The sequence below is a fragment of the Eriocheir sinensis genome, chromosome 55 (genome assembly GCF_024679095.1).
Source record: "Eriocheir sinensis breed Jianghai 21 chromosome 55, ASM2467909v1, whole genome shotgun sequence".
In the NCBI taxonomy this organism is placed as follows: Eukaryota; Metazoa; Arthropoda; class Malacostraca; order Decapoda; family Varunidae; genus Eriocheir; species Eriocheir sinensis.
Window position 1 is genome coordinate 7,956,471 of NC_066563.1, and position 17,212 is coordinate 7,973,682.

The following is a 17,212-nucleotide window of genomic DNA, read 5'->3' on the forward strand; positions in this document are numbered from 1 at the left end:
CTGTGTGGGAGTGTATGTATCAGGCAGGGTTAACAAATTATCGTATTCAGCCACTCAGCACGTCGTATTTTCCGGTTTCTGAGTCACAGCTATCGCAAACAAACGCCAATAATTAATGCTTTTAACGAGAACTTCAACTGGAATTTCGTTATCTGTGTGGGTAGGAAAGTTTTGGGCCCTGGAACTGATAAATGCGATGTTTTGAGTACGATAATTTGGCAACGCTGGTATCAGGGCAGTGTGTGTGTGTTTTTATGTGTGTGTTTGTGTAGCGTGTAAATGAATAAAACAGTACAATATTAAAAGTCATTGCTAATACACAGATTTTTTAGTATTTCAAGTCTGCTCCTCACTTACATACTCTTAAAATTTGTTGGGAAGCATTTACTGATTCAGAAAAAATAACTACACAAAAACAAAAGGTTCAAAGAAATCACTCATGAATGTAATATATCAAATTCAATACTGGCCTAATAGATGCAGAGCTTTGGGAAACATAAGAAACAAGAAGAAAAAAATATTACACTGTGTGATTGAATTGTTGCATCAATGGCGTGTGTGTTTTGCAGGATCGTTGCCAAGCTGTTTCCCGAGGCCGAGGAACCCTACAGCAGCATCAAGGCGAACAGACGGAACTGGTCGCGACTCCGGGACGTCTACAAGCGGCGGAAACACGAGTCCACCAGTTCCCTCGAGGTGTTTGAGGACGACTCGCTGGATGAGGAGCTGGAGAGAGACGAATCCTGAAACCCCTGAGAGCGTTCTTGCAGCATAAAGCGCAGGACACACTTAGAGATACACGCAGACTGTATCTTACTTGTTTACTCTGCGAGGGTAAAGCTTCATAATACGATGAATCCTACAAGTATACACCCATTGTATGATGATTTTCGGGGATTTACTATCTTGCCATAATCTTAAGGGAAACTTTGATGTATATTGGAAAGACTTGATAGGTCTTTGCTTGTTCATAAGAAAGTCTACCTCTTACATGTTTGGCCGATGTATTCCATGTACACATTTATGAATATTCGGTGGTGACACTTAGGCTGGCATTATAAGACACGCGCTTCTTACATCAGCTATTTCTAAAGGTCAAAGAAGGTGTCAGTCGGGTTCTAATGAGTGTTTCTTTAGGCTCATGCTACTGGGGAAGGGTCAAACTACCACCAGGGTCATAAAACTACCACTGGAAATGCTCACAACTCCTACGAAAGCCTTGTCAAATGTGTGTTCTTGGGCAGTGAAATGTCTTATAATACGGCCCCTAACGTCACCGAGGAACTTCTCTCTTCATCCATTCATTCAGTGGTCAGAGGCCCGGCACATGACCACACTCAGACGCAGGTGTGAGGGCGTCAGGAGTGGTGCCCTGGTGGTGGTGAGTGTCTGCCCTGTCAGTCACTCTCGTGCATGACTCGCATTCCTGAGCACTGCAGTGGCTGACTCAGACTCTCCCTCACCACTACTCTCCACACACCTCACACTTACACAGACCTTTGGGGCCCAGATGATGCCTACTCGTTCATAATCTAAGAGCATACTATTCCCCCTTAGGGATGTCAGTCACTATTTGCAGTACTTAAACACTTGTTGGTGGATCATCTGATGTGATTTCAATATTCCTCTCACGCATCAGTGTTATCTCTATTCACATTGATAGTGAGTCAGCTCTTGAAATATTGAAGTTCTAAGCCTCTGGTTCTCATATGCAAGCTGATTTGTACATTAAAGGCACCTTGACAAATATTACTCATATATGTATTTCTCTTTTCATACGTCTTTTATGTATACATACACAAACTTTACATTGTGTAAACACTATATATTGTTAAGCCAGCATCATACAAAGACAACTGCAACATTTTGTTTAGATATCTTATATATTGAAAACAACTCTGAGGATATTGTAAAACTTACCTCCTTAAGCCAAAGTTAACCCTCTGGAAGGCCAACACACTGTAAACTCTGGTAGTGGTTGTCAAATGTATGTGATATGAAGCTAGTCAGACACTTTTATAAAACAGTGGTGCCTCTATCGTAGGTGTGGCTAGCCTGAGTTTTGTACCATGAACGCTTTTTAGTTTATATCTTGCCAATGATGTCTGAAACCTGGATCGCCCAACACACATGGAGTTAGGGTGAGACTGGTGTTGTGGCCTACATAGAGATCTTCTAAATTGCACACCATAGGAAGAAACGTGCATAATTGATGTCTTGAGGAATGAGAACAACGATAACCTCTGACATTGTTGTGGTCAGGAGTAGTTGTATACATAAGGGAGGAGGAAAGATGTAGAATGTGTAGTGTAAAAGTGTTCCTTAGAGGCGGTGTGAACGAAGTCTACTGTCACCTGTACAACTGTATGATTGGACGGGCTCTAGAGAGTCTACTTCTTACTGGTCTTTGCTGCTCTTCACTTTGTGTCTCGTATGATTTTGTTTTCCTGTGTGTGTGTGTGTGTGTGTGTGTGTGTGTGTAGCTGTGTGAGAGTATACCTAAAGGTGTGTGTGATAACCTTTTCTTATCTGTATTTAGTCTGAGTCTGGGTTATGATGATGGAGGTCACTTTGCCTTCATTCATGTCTTGGTGCTTTCTCTTCTCATGTTTGATATATTTTTTATAAAAGTCTTTTCTGTCTAATAATAGGAGTACATTAGAATGTCTCTTGGCTATGTTGGATCGCCTCTGGACTGGTTATCTTCCATCACGTCTGACTTGTGCTTTGAACAAACCTTTACATTACAATGTACATGTACTTAAGTGATTACTGGATGTAGATCTTCCGACAACTGAGTTTTATCAATTCGAATTTAGTGCAATTATTTGTTGATCATGTGATGTCGTATGTAACAAACACTACCTAGCATAATACCCTTGTGAGGGGGCAAGGCGGCAGGGCCCATCAGAGAGGGGGGCGGCGCTTCCTCTGCCACGTGCCTCCACCAGGCCATGTGTCCTGCCGGAGCCTGGGACTGCAGGTTTACACAGAAATTATCTCTGAACAATATAAATATGTTGGGAAAGAAGTACAATTCTGCTTAACCAGGAGAGAGTTACTGAAAGATGGCCATATATATATAGTATATATATTTTTGTATGTATTGTCAAACAATTAGGATAGTGTTGGCATTTCTGGGACATGTAGTGTTTTGTTTATAAGTGTAGCACAAATGTATGCATAAGATAAATGTGAGCTTTAGCTGGAGTGAGCATCTGGCTCTGTGTGAGGCGGCCAGCGAGGAAGGAACGGCGTGATGAGCTCATCGGTGGCCACACTTTGCACCAGCCCAGGGGGAGCCACTAGGCCAGACACACCTGCCTTGGGACACCACGAGGACTCAGGGTGTTGTGTTTACCACTTCTTAGACACCCTCCCTCCCTATTAAGAAAAAGTACTACAACAAACTGGCCCAAGGTATAAAGATTAAAATGTCAAAATAAGTTAGATATCTTTATTTAGACATTCATTTTCATGCATTAGCTCAGTTCTTCAGTGGTTGTTTTTCACTCCCATGTGTACTAACTGGAAGGGTGTCTTGGAGGTGGCAAGCCTCAATCCAGTACCTTCAGGTGGGTCGCGGCATTAAGAATGAATGCAATTAATGTACGTACTCATGTTGTTATAGTTTTATCACAAAGCATTCAACGCACACACATTGGAACAGGTGTGGTCGTGGCCTAGGCAAGAGTTCCTCCTCAGCTGAAACAGAATATTTTTCACTTCACACGTGACTGAATATTACCCACCACCACCACTGTGCGGCATTACGTTGATTTGTGGCGTCTCCTCAGCTGCATAGCACTGTTTTCACTGATATTGATGGATGTGCATTTAGAGGCAGAAACAATATTCTATAAAATCATTAAGGAGACTGTGTAATGTGTGTTCTATGTAGCCCACCGCCTGTGTGTGTGAGTGTGTGTGTGTGAGTGTGTGTGTGTGTGTGTGTGTGTGTGTGTGTGTGTGTGTGTGTGTGTGTGTGTGTGTGTGTGTGTGTGTGCGCTCTTCTACTCACTCTCTGGTAACAGTTTTGAAGAAGCTCAGCAGCCCCGCCTGCCTGTCACTCACACCTCAGCACTGTCATCCTGTACTCAGCACTGCGGGCCTTGCCTCTACAGTGACTTGACACTGTCAGAAAGGAAAAGAAATATATTAAATATTTATTTTTCATGTTATTCTTGCCCCGCCATTGTGTTGATGGCTGGATGTTGAGAGTCTGTGCAGTATTGGCTTCAGTTTTATGAATCACCAAAGTCTGTGAGGTGATGGACACATTGACGGTGTGTACAGGTAATATAAATGACAGTTGCATTTATTTATTTTATTACAGTACAAATGATTTATTTCCTATGCCTCGGCCACATTGAATTCAACTCCAAGTCAGTAACAAATCAAAATATCTCCTCACATAAGACCTGAGCAGTCACGTGCACCAAGGCGCTGGGCCGGTAATGGCCCCGTGGCCACGCAGCGCCAGCGGCCGCGTCCTGCGAGGCGGCGCCGCGGGGCTCCGTGACTCACGGCCGCTGAACAGCCGCTTGTCGCCGCGCCGCTATTCCCCTCCTGTCTGTGCATCACGGCAGGGCTGTACCATTCAAGACTATTACCCTGTCTCATGCATTTGTGAAGATTACACTGTCATATATATATTGCAAAATATTTTTCCCAATAAAATCATTCCAGTGTGAGTGTAGTTTTTGCTGCCTCTGCCGAGTGGACGGGAAGGTCACGCCCGCCATTGCTGGGCAGGTCAGAGACCCAGGGCCGAGGGAAAGATTGCACTAAGATAGGATATTACCAAGCATAACAAACTTTACGTTTTACTTAGCTCCTTAAAAGTATGTTTTCCTATTATTCAGTGTGCCTGCTGACCATCACAGTATATCAATATAAAAATATAAAAGTATGTATAGTTCGGCCACAGCCCCGCCAGGTGGCGCTGAATTAATAAACTCACAGTCTCAGTCTGCGAGCTGCCATGACAGGAGGTAGACGCGCCCTGACACTTTTCCTGCTGCTCTTCTTCATTGGGTAAGTTTTCGTGTGATTTCTCACTTCGTGTAAATGAAAGACACACACTGCAAGGTGAAGATGAACAGGAGGTGGATGAGGCGGGTGACTGTGTCCTGCTATTCCCGTTAATGTGAGGAGGCGGTGTCGGGCAGCGGCCATCAGACTCGGGTGCTCGGAACACCGATTGTCAAGGGGTCGTATTGGTCATCGTCAGGAATGGGGCTTAGACAACTCAACATCAGCCAGGCGGGGACCCTCGGCAGACCATGAATAAAGAATAATGCAAGGAGGGGAAGTTTGGTATAAAATTCTAATTAGGCTTAATTGAGTTTAGTACTAAATTGTGATTACAAAATTGGACGTAAACGGTAGTACAGCTTATTTTCCCATCAGGGCGAAGAGTGATAAAGATTACCGCGGTATTGATTTTCTCATGATGGTTTAGAATTGTAACGAATTCCACTGAGCCATTTATCGTAAAGTATAATGTCTTCAAAGTTATGTGTTTTAGGAGTTTCAGTCATTTAGGAGTCATAGTTTTAGGAGCAGGGAGTAGCGGTCTTTTTTTTCACGTTACTTTTTTTTTTATGCCCTTGAACGGTCTCCTCTGCTGTAAAAAAAATGTAAGTGGAAAAAGAAACTATTCATTCGCATAAAAACACGTGTGCTGAAAATGAATCGGCGGTTTTCTTTTTCATGATATTAAATTACTATTGAGTTTAAACTGAATTCCGATAGTTCTGATATAGATTAGTAGACAGAAGTAGAATGCTTGTTCATCACTAGTGTTGAAGCCTGCTGGTTTGTTGTATTTGGATAATGGATAGTTTTCTCAGTAATACTATAATTGTGTTTGTGTGCTGGGCCAATAACAGAATTGGTGTAACGACGTAAGTGGAAGTAGACCGCATACGCTTAGGGATACCAAGACGATGTGCGATAAAAACGAGCAAAATATCATCGAGTCTTCCTCTTATCAGGGCCAACCAAGGAGACGATGAAACCAGCGCTCGGCAACCTTCCGGCGCCGCTCATCCATCGCAGCGGAGGGCGACGAACAGGTGGCGGGGTGGGGCTGTCTGGTCCCTGGTATGCCGTGTCGTCCTCGTCCATGTGTTGCCCTCGGCCAGGTAAGTATCCAGAGTGAAGTATAGCTACACGGGGATATAGATTAGTGTTAATAGACAAGCCTTAACCCTCAGACCCTCTCTTTTTGGACACTCCTTTGACCTCTATTCTGGGGCAGTAAGTAGCGGGCTTTTTTTCTTTTTTTTTTTTTACGCCCTTGAACTGTCTCCTTAACTGTAAAAAAAAAAAAAAAAAGACGGCGGCAGTATTTGAAAAGTAGCTCCTCCAAAATTAATCGCCTCTATATAGTCACAGCCGAGCTTACGACCGTTGCATAAATATAGTTACGCCGCACAAGAGGTGTTTTAACTATCGTCTGTATATGGATTCTACCGCAATCTGGAAGTGGTGTTATATTTCTGCCATACAAAACTGACTGAATTTTGGACAGTCTATATAGAGTTCCACCGCCGTCTTAGGGTTAATGGATAATCGACCAGTGCTAGAGGGAAGTGTTAACCGTCAAGCTATAGTAGGTAATCGACCAGTGCTAGAGTTAAGTGTTAATAGATGGGCTTTAGTAGGATAATCGACGAGTTATTGTTACGCCATTCATATATCCCTCTTAAATGGAATGAGGATTTGGACATCACTCGTACTTCTCATATTTTTCGGGCGGAGTGGAAAAATTTGGGCGGCTTTTCCGATACCCTACGCCCCTGTCCACCCAGCAGTGAATGGGTACCAGGTGTTAATCGGGGGTTGTGTCCCGTCACCTTCTATAATTCCTTCCCGTTCTGTCTCTCTCCGGCATATGACCACAGATGTTGCACCGACTAAACGAAACTTTCCAACTTTTTCTCATAGTTTTCTTCCAAGAATTACCCGTTTCAATTTCTATAAGCCTATTATCGCTTAGTGTTTCACCTCTTACTGGATCGATATCTCCTGTTACTGTTAGGTCCTCGAGCTATTAATAATTGGGTAATAGAGCAATAGGGGACAGGATTGGTAAGCTTTTAAGAACGGACTGTAGCGAGTAGCGGGCTTTTTTATCATTGTTTCCTTTTTTGTGCCCTTGAGCAGTCTCCTTTGCTGTTAAAAAAAAATAATAAAAATTAACCACGCTGAGGTATATGGCAGAAATGTTGCTTGAATTGTAATTTTTTTAGAACCTACGTGGTGAGTAAAGCTTAATTCCTCCATATTTTGAGGCAGAACGTTAGCCTATCGTCGCCCACTCACTCGTGAAAGCTGAAATGTGATATATTGTAGTTAGTGCTGGAAGGATCTCGAAATTCTGAGAGAGAGAGAGAGAGAGAGAGAGAGAGAGAGAGAGAGAGAGAGAGAGAGAGCAAATAATACTTACATTGTTGGGAAGAAAGAGACGCCCCTATTCTTCGCCCTCACCCCCTCGGGCCCCTCCCCCCCTCCTCTCTACTCCGCCGCCCTTCCCGCTATCCCCACCCTCCCCCCCTTCGCCGATCTCCCCCACCTCTCCTTCTTACGTTCAACAGCCATTACGTGGAGTAGATCTCCGGGGGACCAAGGCCGATCAATTCTGCATGAGGGCGCAATTACCTTGAATTTTGTGATTGCTCGCTCATAATTGATCTTATAGTTGTGTGTGTGTGTGTGTGTGTGTGTGAGAGAGAGAGAGAGAGAGAGAGAGAGAGAGAGAGAGGACTTGCGTAATGGACTGAGACAATACAATTATACAAATAGTACTTGAGGTTGTGCAGAAGTTTATTACAATGTCGATCTAGGTCACTTTATGCAGATACTTGAATGCCATATTTCCCCTCCTTCAGATCAACTCCGTAGCTAATGGTACACACGTTTCGAAACTGTGAATTGAGCTCCGGCCATTTCACACAGACACGAGTAAGGCAGTTTATTAGAGTCGAAACTGGCAGTGTAGTTTTAAGTAGGCTCGTCACCAGTTGCCTTACGTTGGTATTATAAGACATTTTCGCTTCTCATATTAACTATTTCTAAAGGTTACAGAGGGAATCAATCGAGTTATAATGAGTGTTTCTTTAGGTCCATGGTACAGAAGAAGGGTCAGACTACCACCAGGGTCATAAAACTACTTCAGGAAATGCCGCAAACTCCTACGAAAGCCTTGTCAAATAGGTGAACTTAGGCGACGGAATGTTTAGTAATACGCCCCTTAGTCCCCTCTTTCCGCCTAATTAATCTCCAGTAACAGTCCATTTGCCATGTACTGTGTGGGACCACGCGAGCACCGTTGCCAGATTATCGTACTCAGAGCATAGCGTTGACCGGTTTCTGTCGCGTAACTATATAGTTGGGTCGTATTACAGGACATTTCGCCGCCCAAGAACACATATTTGACAAGGCTTTCGTAGAAGTTATGGGCATTTCCAGTAGTAGTTTCATGGCCCTGGTGGTAGTTTGACCCTTCTTCTGTACCGTGAACCTGAAGAAACACTCATTAGAACCCGACTGACCCCCTCTTTGACCTTTAGAAATAGGTGATGTGAGAAGCGAAAGTGTCTTACAATACCAACCACACACTGTATGTCGTCCTTATACATTGTTGAACTCTTATACTATATAGCTTTCACGTCTGATAATTAAAGATTGCAAGATATCATACCAGAACGTTTATTATATGGAGGCGGACAACAGGATCTATGTAGATCATATGTAAATCCCGTGAATTTTATTGGTAAGTCTTATTGGTAAGTCTAATCTAAACATATTTTGCAGATCAGCTGAGACGTGATCGAGGTTCAAGAAAATGATGGTGCAGCTTCATAATGGACGAGAGGTGCCAACCAGCGACTAACCCCCCCCCCTCCCGGTGGTTGCCAGTGAGGCGCTCGCTGGTAATGACAGGATGTTTGCTGTTGTCTTGTCCGCATCTTCTCGGCGTGGGGGCGAGAGTCTTGCTGTACCGTGGGAGTCTCGGGTGGTCAGGGTCAGCCACGCCAGCCTTGATACGCTCTCGCTCCTCTCACTCGGGAAGCTTTTAAGTTTCGTTAGGTCCTGTATTTCAAGTCCCCATGAAACCTGACACTGAATGGCAGGAGACCTTGGCCAAAAAGTACCTCCAGAGAAGATACAGTTGGCTGGACCGACCCTGGCCGCCTCGAGACACCCGCGGTGCAGCAAGACTCTCGCCCCTTCATTGAGAGGTTGCGGAGGGGGCATATACCTAACCTCGTGCCAGTCTGAGTACACGCGTCACTCCCGGCGTAGACCCCAACCAAGCAACAGACGAGTGGAGCAGGAAGCCAACCACTCAGCTTCTGTACTCTCGAACCAATCTTATTTGTCGCAGTAGTTACTAATTTTACTGTATAGGTAGGACATGTGATATTGAAAGTTACTATAGCACTAGAACCTTTATTATATCGATCTACAATTTTGCAGATCAGCAATGCTGTTGAATTGAGAAATCCGGGTGATCCATGTGCGGAAGAACGCGCTTGAAGGGACAGCGTCGCGGTGTATGTACGCCGCCTGACAGACTTATGTTTGTCTTGTGCACACAGTAACTCTCAGACGGTCAAGGTTAGCCCCGCTCGCATGTTCTCCTCTGCAGGTATTCTTCGTCACAGGCCTCTCCCGCCACCACCCTGTACTGTCAGGTGTGACAGTGACATCATGGAAATTGGGAAAGTGTTTCAGCCATGACAACAATTTTTCCTCGGGAAATAAGAGTCATGGATTAAATGAACACGTTTCCACTTCTTTCCCATGGCGTCACCATCACTCCTGACAGTACGGTGTGGTGTTAGGAGGCTGTAAATGAAAAGTACCTGCAGAGGAGAAAACACAAGGGAGGCTGACTTCGCCCGCCTGGACACACCTGCAGTACGGACAAGACTCCCCCACAAGGAAAGAATGCAGACTAGATGGACACAGCGCCGTCACGTCCGACAACCCCGAAGAAGAGACAGCTGCTGGCCCTTCGGGGCTCCAGGACGATTTGGGCGTCGACCACTGCTCTCCAACGCTGCTGAGGACGATGTCATCTCTACATCTGGAAATTATAAATTTTGTTAATCCATGTTTACTGTGTCACTACCTGAAATACCGATATACACAACCTAAAGAGATTTAGCAAACTCCGTGTAAGAGAATTTCTCCCCTTCATTTTCTCTAGGAGCTGCAAGGCAGAGTAACAAAAAAAAAAAACTCAATTATCTCACCTACTTGCAAAACAAGCCATTGTAGGGAAAACCTAGCAGCACGAATTACTCTTCAAACCTTTTACTAAACTGATACAAAAGTGATATATGACCCATACAAAGGTTTTAAACCAAGCTCACCGTAGTTTTAAACGAAAATATATATTGCACTTAATTACTCATTCACCACCATTAGGCGAGAGCAGCAGGAGATAAATGATTTTGAACACTTTGAGGCAACGGCGAGCCAGCAAGCCCCCTGTTCAGAATAAATAAACACAGACTGCTGTCGCCTGGTGAGTGTCTGGGACAATACTACGTGTCGACAAATCTATTTTCGCCTAAAGAAACCTGGCAGTCGCAACATCGTTAATATACGTTGGAAGCCAGATTTTACTCGCTTTAACATCAGCTTTTAAAAAAAAGGACCAAGAATAAGAGTGGCAGGTTTTCCCTACAACGACTTCGTTTTGCAAGAAATAAAGAGATTAACGATACTTGCTTTACTGTATTTTCGCAAGATATTTGAATCACCAGAATGAAATATTACGTACGGTACTCTGCCTCACCTCACGTCTCTTTTATATAAGCGAAGGTTTGTTCACCTCCCTCTGCTGCACCCACATGAACAGATCTACTTAAACAGTTGAAAAATCTCCCAATGAACAACTAAACACCTACTGGAAAAATAAAATTTGCGCACCAAAATTAAGTCTATGAACAGGAGCAATTAGTGATTTCAGGAAGGTGTTCACCCTAGAGTTTTATGCCGAGTTACTGTTCGTAGCAAAAGTGTTCTACATCCGTATATCAAGCTACTTGTGGCCTACTGACCAAGAAAACTAGTCTGCAATTAAGCCAATGTATCATGCAGGCTATCTATTACTAAATTGGAGTGGCCTTCAAAATACCGATACCGCTCACTCCTGGCAGACCGAGGACTTGCCTTTAGAATCTTTAAATTTAAATAACATTTCAGTGATTTTTTACTTTAACAATCAATGAAAAATAAGTGCGTGCGATGTGAAATGAAAGAGGCTGGCCCGTGTAAGTGACCCAGTTCATATATAGCTAGATTTAGAACTCATTGAGCTTCCTTATATAAAGTTAAATGAAAGAACACATCGTTTAACCGCCTTTAGTCCTTGCACTTCATAATAATCATAGTCAAATTAAGACATCGTTTAACTAATTGCACTTAGGCTTAGAACTTGCGCTTCCTTACAAGTTAAATGAAAGAACATCCCATTTAACTTTCTGCACATATATAAACCCTAGCGCTTCCTTAAATAATTAAATGAAAGATCACATTATCAACTACCTCCACGCAGATATAGGACTCTGCGCTTCCTTCAATAAAATAAAAAGAAAACATCTCAGCTAACTGCACGTAGCATAACTCAGCTGTGTGCATCTCAACTGCCGGTGTCAATCACTTCACGGGCAGCCAAACAGATGAACGCCGCGGCACCAGACACCGAACACCGCGCGAACAGACGCTCTGACGTACTTCCTGTTCTCGGCCCCGCCCAGTCGCCACCCACTGACACTCGCTTGTTCCTACCCATTCTCTATCCCCCCAACACCCCATCTTCCTCCCTGCACTCCGTCCCCCCCATCTCCCTCCTCGTATTTCGTTTCCCCATCCCCCTCCTCTTCCTCCTCCTCTTCACTCTCTCTTCCTCCTCTTCCTTCTCCTCACTCCTCATTCCCCTCCTCCTCCTCCTCCTCACTCCCTACCCTAGTATCCCCCCTATCACACTTGACTACTCACTGCCCACCCAAGCTACGCTAATCCACGCTCGGAACAATTATATTAAGTCTCTAAGGCCTATGATCAATCAGCGGGGGCATATGCTTATAATACATTCAAAAGGGTAAGTATATCTTGTTCTGGGTCCTATTTGTGGCTAAGTACGAATAAACTATATGGAAACGAAATATATAAAGGGTGCTTGGGTCTTACGTCTGTTCACTGCATCTCATCACCTGGAATCCCTTCTTGGCGGTGGTATATTTGCTCCTCCTCTTCACCGTCCTCCTGTACCGCCGTCTCGTCCGTCCGTGTTTCTTCGTCTACTCGCAAAGTCCTACGCGTTGGATGCCTCGCCCTCCCTCGCCTTCCTACGCTTCGCCTCCCTCACTGGACTCACTTTTTCGCGCCACCTCCTCTTGCTGCCGCTGCCAACTCGCCAAAGACTGATTCACCATCGCTCTAGAACTGAGACAAACTGAACCCTGAATAGAAGCAGTCTCGAAGCTTTTGAATCATATTGGCTCTGACTGCACGGCTTACATTACGCAGCTAAATGGTGATCTTGGTGGTAGTTGCACATTCTTATTCTGTTTATTCTGCGTACTGGTGCCATGGGACAGTGTATATGCTGGACAACGCTGGCAGTAAATATATGACAGAGCGCATTATGAAACTACTCTTAATAACTACTACTCAGCGACTCAACGCAATCTAAGACACTGGATTCCGGGTTTCAACAATGACTTTATATTTGCGTTTGGTTATGTCACTTTGATGTGGCAAAAAAAAAAAAAAGTTATAATGGACATAAGTTTGAATGGTGAAAAAATAGAGGAGGTCAATGAGTTTAAGTACCTTGGATATTGGTGGTAATGCTGGAATGTTGTTTGTTTCTTTCTTTCTTCAAGAGAAAATTATGTCATTAAACGAAAAGAGGGCGAATTACAAAGAAAACTTAACAAGGGCACTGGGTTTCGATCACATGGTTTCAACAACTGCTTCCATACTATTTCCTTTCATTTGGCGTGGGGTCAGTGTATTGATGATTGATAGTTTATTGTTGCAAGTAAACAACAAAGGGGAAGGGAGGAGCATGCCATCCCAACCCCCAGGCAGTACAGTGTGTGATTATACAACTAAGGATACATGTGGAAGTAGCACCAGGAGTATTAGTCATGAACTTGGTAATGGAAGTAGTGATAGTCCTTTTTTTTCTCTCCAACACAAGCAAATCCATGGCAAGAAGTGATGTGAGGGACAAATAAAACACCGAGAATCAAACAAGTGCTTCATACTCTCGTACAACCAGACTGTGAGGAAAGTGCAAAAATGTGTTAAGTACAATTATCTTGTCTTCAACATTCTCAAACGCCTCGAAGATACAAAATAATCAACATAAATAAGAGATGACAATGGGAACATACTAAATTCACTCATTGTCAAGTAGAACACACACACACACACACACACACACATACACGATATGCTCAGTACCCTAGTAAGTATATTCTGTGATCTATGTACGTGTTTGTCAGTACTTAGTAAAAATAGTAAAGTGGCTTCCTGATACAGGACATTGAGCCTCAAGCTAGTGTTAGATGTAAATATGTGATTCGCTACAGGCACAACGCGAGACTGACTTATCCAGGAGTTCATTGCAAGCTTGACGATTCATTGAGATTACTGAGAACGAATGGTCGTGATTATGGGGTGAGGAGATGAACTACAGTCTCATATCGTCACCCTCATATAATAATCGCCTAAGTTATTTTTCATCAATTTCCAGGTTTTTGTTTACATTAAATTTTCATGTGACGCCCATTTTTCTATAGTTGCCTTCGTCATTCAGGGTTTGAGTGTTCTAGAATTGACCTTTTCATTTCTGCCTAACTCTTCAGCCAAATGAGACAATGACAGTTCTTTTCTGATTTCCTGAAAAGTAGAAAATAATGACTTAGGCGGTTTGTTTACGAAGGTGACGATATCCTCCATAAATACTTAGAAACAGTAACCTTCATGGATCTTAGGTTGGTATTCTCAATTTCTCAGATGCTTCTGCCTCTCACATCAACTATTTCCAAAGGTCAAAAAGGAGGAGGATTTTAAAGAGTGCTTTTTTTAGGTTCATGGTACAGGAGATGGGTTAAACTACCACCAGGGTCATAAAACTACCCAAGGATATGACCCACACTCTTACGAAAGACTTGTTAAATATGTGAGCTTGGCCACTGAAATGATTTAAAATATGGCCCTATATACTTGTCTGATCAGCCTTAAGCAGAGTGACATTCTGAGCTTCTTTATCCTTAACTGTTCTTTTGGGCATAGTTGAAAATTAAATAAAAAATAAATATACTACATCAGTGTTTCCTTTATTCATTTTAAATCATTGGAAAATCTTCATAATCATTGAAAACCCAAATATTGATAATGATTTAAATATGGTAAAATAATCACGTTTAAAAATCCACAGTATAACCGACCACTGCAAGTATTTTTGGTGGCAAAGAAAATTTCAGAGTACTTAACATTTTTTGCCATCTCTGCATCATGATATGTGCATTCAAAATTAATCTGCCTATCCACCTATGCCAACAACTTCTAATTAACACACACACACACACACACACACACACACACACACACACACACACACACACACACACACTCAACATCATCATCATCACTGCCATGCTAACAAGTGAGGTAACACAGCACTACAAAGTGGATGGAATACATGTTGTATGTACAAACACACACACAATCATCGTCACTGAAGTTACTCATAATACTGCCGCTCCGTCACCACCTTACTGACCATAACAAAATGAGCAACAGACAGACACAACAGACAGCCTGAACAGTCTTGGCCACACATCATCCATGGACAGTCAACACTCACAACATTTGCTCTGCTCTCAGCCACTCCTGTGTGTTCTCCTTCAGTCTCCCATTGCAGCACACACACACACACACACACACACACACACACACACACACACACACTCACACACACACTCTGGTCTCAATAATTTCTTGGAAAGTTTACTCCATTTCCGACAAAGTTTATGAGCTATGATGTACAGTATCTAAGTCAGCCTAATTTTTCAAGCTATTCACATATAAATATATATTTACATATACAAATTTACTATAAAACTATATTGATGTATATATATACAGTACTACTGCATGAAGTACTTTTACAACTCATTCAAAATCCATCCAGTCTCATGATAAATCCCATTCAGCCAAACACACAGACGAACAGAGAGCAAACACACCCCTCACATAAATCGCCATCATTTGGGCTTCAGCAAACTGTTTTGTTTAGAATGACTTTTTCTGTTAAATTAAAACATAACTTATAGACAATCCAGTTAATATCCTGCATTGCTCTTTCTGATACCAATGATTAACACATGATAAATAGCCAGTAAATTCATTATAAATGAACAGTTGTTATATCTTCGGTCATTCCATCTAATTAATGTAACTACTCGGCCTGTACACGCTACACACTACTGCATTTTTGGTGCAAATGTTTTTGTGTAAAAAAATAGTCATATCTATTTTTCTGTGGCTTGCAACATTTTGCTTGCCAAAATAAATTTTAGTGTGAAATCTACATTCATGGATGAGTTGGTGTTGTGTGAACAGATATGTATTAACCAAGACAGTGATCTCAGCGACTGAAAACATGAAATCATTCTGACTGTCCAACCTTTGAGGTCAAGGAGAGTTTGGTCACATCACCCGCCAAGCCTCACTCATTCACACCCGCTATGACGGTAACCTTGAGCAAGAATCACAGTAATGGCCTGTCCGAAGGTGGAGGTTGTGCAGACAGAGTTGAGTGAATGTGTGTGTGTGTGTGCACTTCAAAGCACAGAGTTATGAGGGAGTGATCCAAGGGTTTCCATGAACATCATCCAGGCACTGATGAGCTACATGAACCATTTGCAGTTTTTTCCATGAAGTAGGAGGCCAATTACTTTTTTATCTCCTTCCAGACTTTTCTTTCACAAGAAACTACCATTACCCACGGCCCAGAGAAATGTGATATTGTTACACTTCACAGCTCATGAAAACACTTTGAAAAGCACTAAAACTGAGTTGGGTTTTGATGTTTTCTGTGCAGTACAAATCCTGCTCAGTGGTTGGACTTATGCATATAAAACAAAGCATATTTATAATATCCTAATTACAAGACAATTGTCATATGGCAGATATAAAAATATCATTATGTACATGGAAATTTTCAACCTATTTCATATCTTTAATTCTGTGTCAGGCCTTTCCTGAGAGTGCTGACTTCCAGAATCATTAGGCAGTTCTTAGCTTCAAGTCTGTTCAGTTTCTCACAATTGCCAAAAATCAGACTAAAACAGTTATTTAGAAACTTTTTACTGATGAGCACTCAGTTCACCTACAAGAGCAGTTTTCCATATCTTCATATTCCTCACTTAATGCACAATTTGTGGTTGACATGCACATAAGGCCATCAGAAAATGTCCATAAGAAACTTGACATTCTTATGATCAGTTACGTAATTATTTTTAAAAACCTCACATAAGGCAGACGTTGTGTCCCTGGCTTGTGATTGGTTCAGTTAGGAGCCACACAGTAGGAACTTGGATCACGCACACGGTGGACACCATTGCCTGCTGCCTCCCTGACTAGCCGCCCAGTGAACTGACGCTGTCCATGAGTCCACTGCACCAGTAATTATACATTTTATACATCATCCTCTGTTTGCTGCAGGAGTCCAGGGTCTCCAGTCTGTGGCTCACTGGGTGGTGTAGTGATCGAACCACCACTGCTGCGTGATGCTGTTGGCACACTCCGCCACCACCACGTCGTCCATGGACTCCTTGAAGGCGCGGTCAAGGCACCGGTTGCTCTCCTTGTGCACCACGTGGCCAGTCTGGAGTGGAGGGAGGGTCTTGGCTTAACTTACTACCTTAGGATTGATCTTTCAAGTCTTAGATGCCAAAAATGTCTAAATTAAAATCATAAATGCAGTATCGCACATCAGAATAATTAAGTAGAGATGGTCAAAATATATTAAGGAAGAGTATTTACTGTGCGATAACATAAAACATAAAACAACATAAACAAGAACATTCCTTTTGCCTGCGTGAGGGTTTAAGAAAGACAATTTGATGTTCTACACGATGAAACAAAACCTTCATCTCGCCTGTAT

At 42.8% G+C, this 17,212-nt stretch overlaps 2 protein-coding genes across 6 annotated transcripts in view; one reads left to right on the forward strand and one right to left on the reverse strand.

Annotated features, from left to right (window-relative positions):
• LOC126984003 (cGMP-dependent 3',5'-cyclic phosphodiesterase-like) overlaps positions 1 to 4,694 on the forward strand; it is a 129,995-nt gene extending 125,301 nt beyond the window's left edge. For both annotated transcript variants that reach the window (XM_050837301.1, XM_050837302.1), the window contains one exon: positions 570 to 4,694. In XM_050837301.1, coding sequence (XP_050693258.1) covers positions 570 to 747 — 178 coding nt within the window. In that variant the 3' untranslated portion in view covers positions 748 to 4,694. The remainder of the gene's footprint in view (positions 1 to 569) is intronic.
• A 4,754-nt stretch (positions 4,695 to 9,448) lies between these two features.
• Positions 9,449 to 17,212, reverse strand: part of LOC126984004 (probable N-acetylgalactosaminyltransferase 9) — a 114,759-nt gene continuing 106,995 nt past the window's right edge. For 3 of the 4 annotated variants that reach the window (XM_050837303.1, XM_050837304.1, XM_050837306.1), the window contains exons 11-12: positions 12,217 to 16,933; positions 9,449 to 10,102 (exon numbers count right to left, since the gene is read on the reverse strand). In XM_050837303.1, coding sequence (XP_050693260.1) covers positions 16,796 to 16,933 — 138 coding nt within the window. In that variant the 3' untranslated portion in view covers positions 9,449 to 10,102; positions 12,217 to 16,795. The remainder of the gene's footprint in view (positions 10,103 to 12,216; positions 16,934 to 17,212) is intronic. The other variant, XM_050837305.1, reaches the window with a different exon arrangement.